Here is a 9,050-nt window from a genome sequence, read left to right as displayed (position 1 = left end):
ACTTGCCGATATACCTAAAACTGCATTTCGAACACGGTTTGGACACTACGAGTTCTTGGTGATGCCCTTTGGGTTAACCAATGCGCCTGCAACACTCATGACACTTATGGATAGTGTCTTGAAGCCATATTTGGGCAAATTTGTCATTGTTTTCCTCGATGACATCCTAGTCTATAGTGCTTCTGAAGAAGAACACTTACAACATCTCAGGCAGGTGTTTGAGTTGTTACGCACAAACACATTATATACCCAAGGAATCTAAATATATGTGATTTTCTAAAAGATGAAATCATTATTTAGGGCATGTTATTTTAACTAACGGACTATATATGGATCAATCCAAAGTGGATACCATCCGGAAATGGCCTTCTCCTAAAAATCTAGAAGAATTATAATTTTTTTAAGGATTTGCAGGTTTTTACCAAAGGTTCGTTAAAAACTATGCTCAAATTGTTGTTCCCATGACGGATCAACTAAAATGCAAGGGTAAAGCTTTTCAGTGGGGATCCGCTCAACAGCACAGTTTCGATACACTCAAGGATGGATTAGCTACAGCTCCTATACTGGCTATTGTAGATCCTTTGAAACCATTCGTTTTGGAAACGGATGCTAGTGACCGTGCTATTGGAGCAGTCCTGTTACAAGACGGACAATCGATTGCATTTGAAAGCAAGAAGCTTGATGCAGCTCAGCAGAACTATTTTGCTTACGAACGTGAACTCTATGCAATAGTGTCTGCCTTAAAAACATGGCGGCTTTATCTGTATGGTGCTTAGTTTGAGATTGTGTTTGACCATGAAAGCATCAAATGGTTTACACAACAAATGGATTTGAAGGGTCAAAAAGCCAGGTGGGCCGAGATTCTTCAGGAATATGACACCAAGCTAAGGTATAACCGCAAAGGCCGGTACAAGGTTGTGGCGGACTCTCTAAGTCGAATGCCAAAGATCAATTCGCTCTTGTTCACGGAACTTTGCAATGAATTTTTAGATTCTCTCAAAGGCAAATATGAGCATGATGAAGCATATTCCAAAGTGTGGAGCCATGTTCAAAAGAGGGATCCTTCTCTCTCCAATGACGGTAGTGTACAGTTAACCTCCACACCTAGTTCTCCTTTATCAAGTGATGAACTACATCGATGGAAGCATTTCACCATCGACAATGGGTACCTACTCCATAAGGGGAGAGTTTTTGTACCAACGGACAAAGACATTCGGCGCCAAATTCTTTATGAATGTCATGATAGTCCAAGTGCAGGGCACGTGGGGATTAGAAAAACTTATGCTCTCGTACGATGACAGTTTTACTGGCCAGGTATACATGGCTTTGTTCAAGCTTATGTCTTTCATTGACAAAAATGTCAAGTTAACAAAGCAGAGCGCCTGAAAGGAGAAGGACTCTTACATCCTTTGGAGATTCCCAATGGAAAATGGAAAAGCATCTCTATGAATTTTATTGTGGGTTTACCAACCACTGTGCGAGGTCATGACTTGGTATGGGTGGTCATAGATAGGTTGACGGTTAAGACACCAGAACTAGCCAAGTTATTTGTGGAAAATCTATACAAACTGTATGGTTTTCCAAGTAACATTGTTAGTGACCGTGATCCCAAGTTGAATAGCCACTTTTAGAGAGCTGTGTTTAAACGATTGGATACAAAACTGAACCTCAGTACAGCTGATCATCCAGAAATAGATGGTTAGACAAAACGAGTTGACCAGGTGCTAGAGGATATGCTAAGAGCATATGTCAGCAAAAAATAGTCGGACTAGGAAGAATACTTATCTATTCTCGATTTTTCCTACAACAATGCTAAGCATGTCACAACAGGCTTTAGTCCTTTCATGTTCATGTATGGGTTTCAACCTAGGTCACCAGTTATGGTGGGATTGGCAACCAAAAAACTCCAACAAGTTAAGGATTTCTCCAAAACCACATGGACATGCTGAAACTTACTCGTCAGAATGTCCGACAAGCACACGCTCGGTATAAGAAGTACGCTGATGAGAACTGTCGGCAAGTTACCTTCGAAGAAGGGGAGGAAGTATTTTATGTGTGCCAGAACATTCAGAAAGTCTGAAAAGCGAGCCAACACCTAAATTATCTCCCCGATATTGTGGGCCTTTCAAAATACTCAAGCGAGTAGGTGATAGTTCCTACAAATTATTACTACCTTCACATTCTCGCATTCATCCGGTGTTTCATGTAAGCCGTTTACGTAAGCGATTACATGGGGACGACAATGTCGTTGACCAACAGATTTTGGTTGATTTCATTGAACCTCCTAAATTACTGCATGAACCTAAACGTGTTCTCGATTATCATGAGTTACGTACATGTCATCACGTACGTCAACAAGCCTTAATCAAGTGGAAAGACCGACATGAGGAAGGTGCCACTTGGGAAAACATTAGTGTTCTTAAGAAAAAGTTCTCCACTTTTGTTTTCGAGGACGAAAACTCTTCTTTAGGGGGGAGTAATGTCAGGACACCGGCAAGGCCGGACTAGACAAGGGCAGGGCCGGGCTATGCAGTGTGGATAGGGAGTCCAAGTATGGCAAAGGACCCGGGGCTATGCTATATAGTGGGTGGTTGGGTGGTGGACTCCTAGGTTCTAGTTCCCCTTGTCTTACGGGGGGGTCAACTGTGGGAATATCTGATTTGGGATTTCAAAACTCCTAGATGATGACTTTTCCACCTCGATAGATTCTCCATTTACCTTGTTTTTTGGGCTTCGTGTACATTTTTGAGCTTGAGCTACTACACTAGAGAGGGAGGGGCGGCAATGGGCGGTGGTGGTAGTAGGGGTGGCACATGGTGTCAATAAGCTAGCACCACCAATCACCGGTGGTGGTGACAATGAGTGGTAAGAGGCACCAATGGGAGGTAATGGTGGTGGGATGGATAAAAAAATGTCTCACTCCAAAGTCCGCTTCATAAACGCCCCCCAAAGGGAGTGTGGTGATATTCTTCTTAAACATTGACCTATGCATGCGTTTAACAACATTTGTGGCATTTGAAGCCATCCACAATATAAAGTAAGAGAAATCCATGATCAAAAGTTGAGGTAGAGATTGCTATAGAGACATCAAGCTAATTGAAGGGCTTGAAAAAGGGATTAAGCTAAGAAGAACTGCTCGTAACAACATGCAATAATAGTGTCTTTGCCCAAGGCTAGAATGATTCAGAATACTTTGAAGTGATGCACATGAAAACATTCCTCATCATGTGATTTCTTGTGCATGCATCTAAAAGACCATATGTTGTGATAAGATCAATTAATAGACATAAGAAAAAGCATGCTTTGATGTGAAGGCGTGCTAAGAAAAGGGTGCAACAAATGGAGCATCAAGTTATGCTTTTGAATGAAAGTTCATCTTGAAGGCATTTGCAACCATTGGAGCCCTGTTCGAGTCAAAGAAGCTCCAATGTTCAAGTCAAAGAAAAAAACAAATGAGATCTCTAGGTAGTTGGATAGTAACATTGGCATGTTTGGTGCTTCGAAAAAATTGTCATGGTTACTATCTTAGGAGGTGCTCTCTCAGCTTTTTAAAATCCATAGTTTGAGTTGAAATTTAGGTCACTTATGCGATTTTTGGTGCTTTTGCAATCTTGATATGATCTCTTGATGACCTAAATCTAGCATAAGCAATGCTCTATAATGCATGCTTTAGGCAAGAGTCTTAATTTGTGCTCTTACCCCTCCCCTGATCCATTAATATGCATACTAGCATGACAATTAGGGCACTTACAAGCATAATTTCATAGCTTCTTTTGTCGGTCACTATCACGTAACGTTTAATTGGAACCTCAGGCCATGGGACTACAAATAGTTGTTGGTTTTGGCCTTGCAAAATTTGTAGATGGCACCATTTGGGCCAATGCAATGGTCTTTTTCAACAGCAACACGCACTGTGTAACTTTGAGATCTGTCACTCCTCTCAACTATTTCCTATCAAAATGGACTTCTTTTAGAAGAGTGGACCATCTTCTTTTCTAACAAGTAACAACACCATTTGTACTACAACTTTGGTATTGAACCCTGAGGGTTGCTCCTTGCTTAGCCAATAATACCACTAAGTACTTTAGCTTTGTTTTTTTATTTGAGATGTCGATGCGGCCACTTTGGGTGGCAGCTCGTGTGAAAAGTTGCTCCCTACTAGCTAGTTTCCTTGCTCAACCAGGCAATCATAAAAATTGTAATTGACCCTTTTGCTACATGATGTCCTGCTTTGCGATATGTTCATCCATGTTTACATTAGCTCCACTATTTCAAGTTGATTCATCGCTACTAAACAATCCCACATTATCTTATGAACACACGTACACATGCACAATAACTTTTAAATGGCTTCCCTTTTGGGAAGGAGATCCTCTTTCCCCATTTTTTTCCATAGTGTCCAACATCATAAGCTTCTGCAAGCTCGGCACCACACACCTAGCTAGGTGCGATTGGGGGCAGGGGGCTGCCGGCTCTGGTAGCTCATGATGTTCTCGTAATTCACAATGTGGGAATAATTGTGGGAAGCTATGGAAAGCTTCCTGTGATATGTACAATATAGTGCTCCAAAAAAACCTAGGTTTAGGGTAATCCAATCCCGCATACAAAATTTAACATTTACCTCTAAACTCTATATGGAAGGTGAGAAAACCTACAAAATTTAGGTGAAACCGTTCAAGTATAGTCAATTCGGCTCTCCAATTTTTCCATTCTCAAGTTCTTAGAAAAAAGTTGTTTTCAAGCACTGCTGTACACAGAGAGAGAGAGAGAGAGAGAGAGAGAGAGAAAGAGATGAGAGAGAGAGAGAGAGAGAGAGAGAGAGGGAGGGAGGCTGTAGCATGTACGTGATAATTGACAAAGAAAGAACGCCACCATGCGCCAGTCACTGGTAGTCTGGTAATAAGCTGAGAGCTCCTCAGCTCTCTCTCTCTCTCTCTCTCTCTCTCTCTCTCTCTCTGCAGGCGTATGTACATTGTGCGCTGCAGTACTTGACTGCAAAATTGCAAATATTGCTTCACCAACCCAAAAAGAACCTGTGCAAAATAACTGGTACGCCATTACCTACAATTAGTAACGCGGAATCTTAGAGAGAGAGAGAGAGAGAGAGAGAGAGAGAGAGCCATTTGCTTGGAATTAATTGGCCCTCTACAGTAGCTAGTTATAATTTGGTTCCAACGTTGTACTACAGCAACAGTCAGGAGCCGTAGCGTGAATCAAAAGGACGTTCCTCGATTCCTCGTCATTTACAAAAGAGTGAGAGGGTGTGTGTGTGTGTGAGTGTGTGAGAGAGAGAGAGAGAGAGAGATTTAGGAACTAGAACTACAATGTATAGACAACTAAGGTATCTCATTTGTCTGTATATTTCAACTAGCTTGGAGAGCACTCTGCTTGCAAATTACAGGCTGGGTGACGTTGAGAGAGAAGAAGAGAAGTTTTGGCATTGTAGGCCCACGATCCACACACACACACACACACACACAGAGAGAGAGAGAGAGAGAGAGAGAGAGAGAGAGAGAGAGAGAGAGAGGACTTATCAGTTACCTGCATTGTTACCATCTGCAAACTCACAATCCTCCAAAATGGTAGGCTACCATTTTACCAGGTCTCTTGCTTCTGCTCTAAATATAATTGACATGTATATTTGGAAGAGTCAAGTATACATGTCAATTATCTTGCGTCTGATCCTTCCTCGAGGCTAAAAACTTCTTCTGAATTAATTAGGTACAGTTTTTTATGGTTTTACAGGCCGAGGAACAGCAAATACATTGCAAGTACTGCAATTCGAATTTCAGCAACCGCGAATATGGGTTGCACCGTCTCAGTAATGCTCATGTGAAAAAGCTGAAGATGGAATGCGACTTCTCCAGTGTTTGCTTAGTGTGCAAGCATGGTTTGAAGGACTTAAAAGATGTTGAAAGCCATGTGCAAAGCGACACACACAAAATGAAGCTTCAGGCTGGCCTCTTCAGCAGTTCATGCACAACCATCAACAATTGCACTTGTATACAATGTGCGGTATCATTCCACAATTGCATTGCATTGCAGGTGCATCGCTTGATGCCTCTGCATAGAAAGGAGGAAAAGGCTTACCTTTACCCCAAGCTTAATGAGCTGCTAAGACAGGTTAGCGGGCTCCCAGGAGAAGAACTAGCCATGTATGTCACCTCCCTGTGCACTATTTGTGATGTCCAGCATGACAGCCTCGATGCCTACATAATGCATTTGTTCACAACGGCACACATTGGCAGAGTGAGACATTCGGAATGTTCTATTTGTTCCAAGGCATTCATCCATGCAGAAAACCGTGAGTCACATCTTGTTAGCTCCAAGCATATCTCTGCTTTACAGAAATGGAACAGTAGTTTTAAGGTTGGGTGCGGACCCGCTAATATGCTGACAAAGGGGGGCTACCCATGCATGGTCTGCATGATATGGTGTAGCAGTTGGCCCTGCTTTGAGTTGCATCTGCTGTACGCTCATCATTCAGATGCATTGCGATTAAGTAATAAAGATTGCCCGCGTCATCTTGCAAGCATGAATTTCCTGCCACCAACAAACACAGATGAGGATGCGGGCAGGCGCAGGTGCAATGCTTCCCACGCCCACAGTTGGAAAGAATGGAAAGGAAGCGCGCTGAAGGAGCACGCATGGTGTCATGTATGCACTCTCTCTCTACCAAACCTAGATGTGGTCAATGAGCACTTGAAACATAAGCATGCAGTGAAAGAGAAAATTCCAGCAATGTTACCCAAGAAGCATGCAGCGCAGCACGTCATAGAGTACTCCGAATCACCCACATTATTCAACTGCTGCTCTTGCTCTCTCAGCTTCAAAAGTGCGCTCATGCTATCAGCACATGTAGCGGGCATCGAGCACCATTGCAGGTTAGCTAATTCTCTTCCCAATGCCCATCTTATTTGCTGTGCGAACTGTGGAGAACTGATCGACAAACAAGATGGTGAAATGGATGGTAAGAGACAAGATGTCGATAATTCAACGAGAAATGTAATTGCATTGAGGTGTGAAGCACATGCAACAAATAGCAGTGCACCATGTGAAGGCAAGGGAGAATCGAAACTCGACATCACCACTTCATACATGAAGAGCCATATTCAAGGCCTGGACGTAAAGCCAATAGCGACATCAGATTTAAGCATTCCGATGGCCAGCCACAACCCTTATGCTGTGGTTCCTTATGTCGATCTGCAAGACAAACCTTGTGTGTTCAATGCCTGTCACCTCAAGGAGGAAAAATCTCCCATGGCGTGCAACACTACAGGTAATGCTCCATCACCCTTGATTAATGCTCACAGTGTAAAGATTGAGAAAGATGCAGAGATTTCACAAGCTCATACTGATGCAGCCAAAGGGACCATAGAAGGTAGATGGAATGGGAAATCTAGTGCATGTTTTGATGAAGGAGTACTCAATACTCGGGCGAGTGTACTCCAAAATGAAGACATTAAGATCCCTGTTGTAACTGCTGTAGCCTTGGTACAACTTGGAGCTCTCCAGCAATCAATGCACTCGATGACAAATGTAGTAGCTGAAGCTCTTCTAAAGAGCGTGCAAAGGTTCATGCAAAATTTGACAAAGCGCAAATCGGAAACAGACGACAAACAGGGAGAAAAGAAGTTATGTTCTGAACAAATAGATGCCCTCCATAGCTACACAGGCACAGAAAAGGCAGAGGTTAGCACAACAGAAGATAAAAGCTTGTGGCAGCAGGAGGCTATTTTGGCGGCATCTACGTCAGCATTACCAATTCCATTGCCGGATGCGAATTCCTGGTTTCCTGCACAGCCTGCAACAGCCATGCTTATAAGAAAGGGGAAACAAGTCATTGCTATGGACAGTGCAGATGTCGATGTATGCGGGCTAGCATGTAAAGTAGATGACTCCAAGACTAGTGTCGACAACCAAAGTGTAATTAAAGCCAGAGAGTGCCATTCTGAGAAGTTGGATGGGCATCAGACCTTGCAAACTACTCTCATGGACATGCACTCTCATGATAACGAAATGGCAAGCACTATGAAAGAAGAGTTGGGCTTCAAATCCAGAGAGCCACCTGCATTGATTATAGAGCTAGGTACGTCCCTTCACTGCATCAAGAGTGAGAAGCATGCTGTAGATAACGATGATTCTCTCACCATATCAAATAACTTCAAAGATGCAGACCTTTGGTGGGTATTGTCAGATTCAGATGATGGGGAAAGCAGTCACAAGCAGAAAAGCAAATAGCAATTCAGCCCAATTCTCGTTTTCTGCAGTTCTTTACTCATACTACTTCTCTATAACCTTGTCATTTTTGAACCTTTTTAGTGCTATACGGGTCGTATGTCGTAGGGATGGCCATGGTTAGGAAGCATGCAGGCTTCTTCCTCAAAAGTGAACATTTTGTTAGGAAGGTATCTTGATCTTTTGTTTATCTGAAGCTCTCACTTAAGGCAATTTCTCCCTGTATCTCTAGGCAATGGTTGTCTCCATGAGCTTCTTCTTGTTCCTTCTGTTAAAAATCTTGTTGCTAATTGGGGTTTACTCTTCTGACGAAACCACACCGAGAAAATCATCATCTTCTAGTCCAATATTGAGGCTGCAGTTTCACTTGTGTCTTTGCTATATATGGAGTCAGTCCCTCAGTTTGGCCCTATGCATGCATTTTTAGATCATATGCAGGACAGCAGTCTCCTCATGTACATCCTCTATCCAGTCACTTGGAATTAGGTCGAGCAAAGCATCATTTTAACCTGCCAGCGGCCTCATATTGTGACGATTGCATTTTCACCTTAAGTCTCTTATGTCTCTAGCAAGGTTATGTGCTTGCTTTTGAAGAAAGATAGAGAATCTTACCTTTCACATTGGATGTCGCTAGATAACTAAGACATATACATAAGCACTTTAGTATTAACACTAATTAAGTTGGTAATTAGTGAAGTTGCTTGAATTATTTGAAAAGTTTGAAATTGGATTCCTAGATGTTATATATCCACAAAGTTGCCTCATGAGCTCTAAAAAACCTCAAGGGGTTCACCTTTCAGTATCCCTTATAT

At 42.4% G+C, this 9,050-nt stretch overlaps 1 protein-coding gene across 3 annotated transcripts; it reads left to right on the top strand.

The window, feature by feature from the left end:
- Positions 1-5,184: 5,184 nt before the first annotated feature.
- Positions 5,185-8,585, top strand: LOC147421617 (uncharacterized). Of its 3 annotated transcripts, XM_086503631.1 has the most exons (3): positions 5,189-5,582; positions 5,746-7,279; positions 7,364-8,585. In XM_086503631.1, exons 1-3 carry the CDS (start codon positions 5,325-5,327, stop codon positions 8,239-8,241), a joined length of 2,670 nt encoding a protein of 889 aa, XP_086359757.1. In that variant the 5' UTR covers positions 5,189-5,324; the 3' UTR covers positions 8,242-8,585. The 3 variants fall into 3 exon arrangements, with proteins under 3 accessions (XP_086359756.1, XP_086359757.1, XP_086359758.1); XM_086503630.1 differs by having other exon boundaries at positions 5,185-5,582; positions 5,746-8,585; XM_086503632.1 differs by having other exon boundaries at positions 5,445-5,602; positions 5,746-8,585.
- The last annotated feature ends 465 nt before the right edge of the window (positions 8,586-9,050 follow it).

This window comes from Adiantum capillus-veneris, chromosome 27, assembly GCF_014529385.1.
Source record: "Adiantum capillus-veneris isolate H3 chromosome 27, ASM1452938v2, whole genome shotgun sequence".
NCBI classification, from domain to species: Eukaryota; Viridiplantae; Streptophyta; class Polypodiopsida; order Polypodiales; family Pteridaceae; genus Adiantum; species Adiantum capillus-veneris.
The sequence above is the reverse complement of the archived record's forward strand: the minus strand, read 5'-3'. Positions and strand labels throughout refer to the sequence as shown.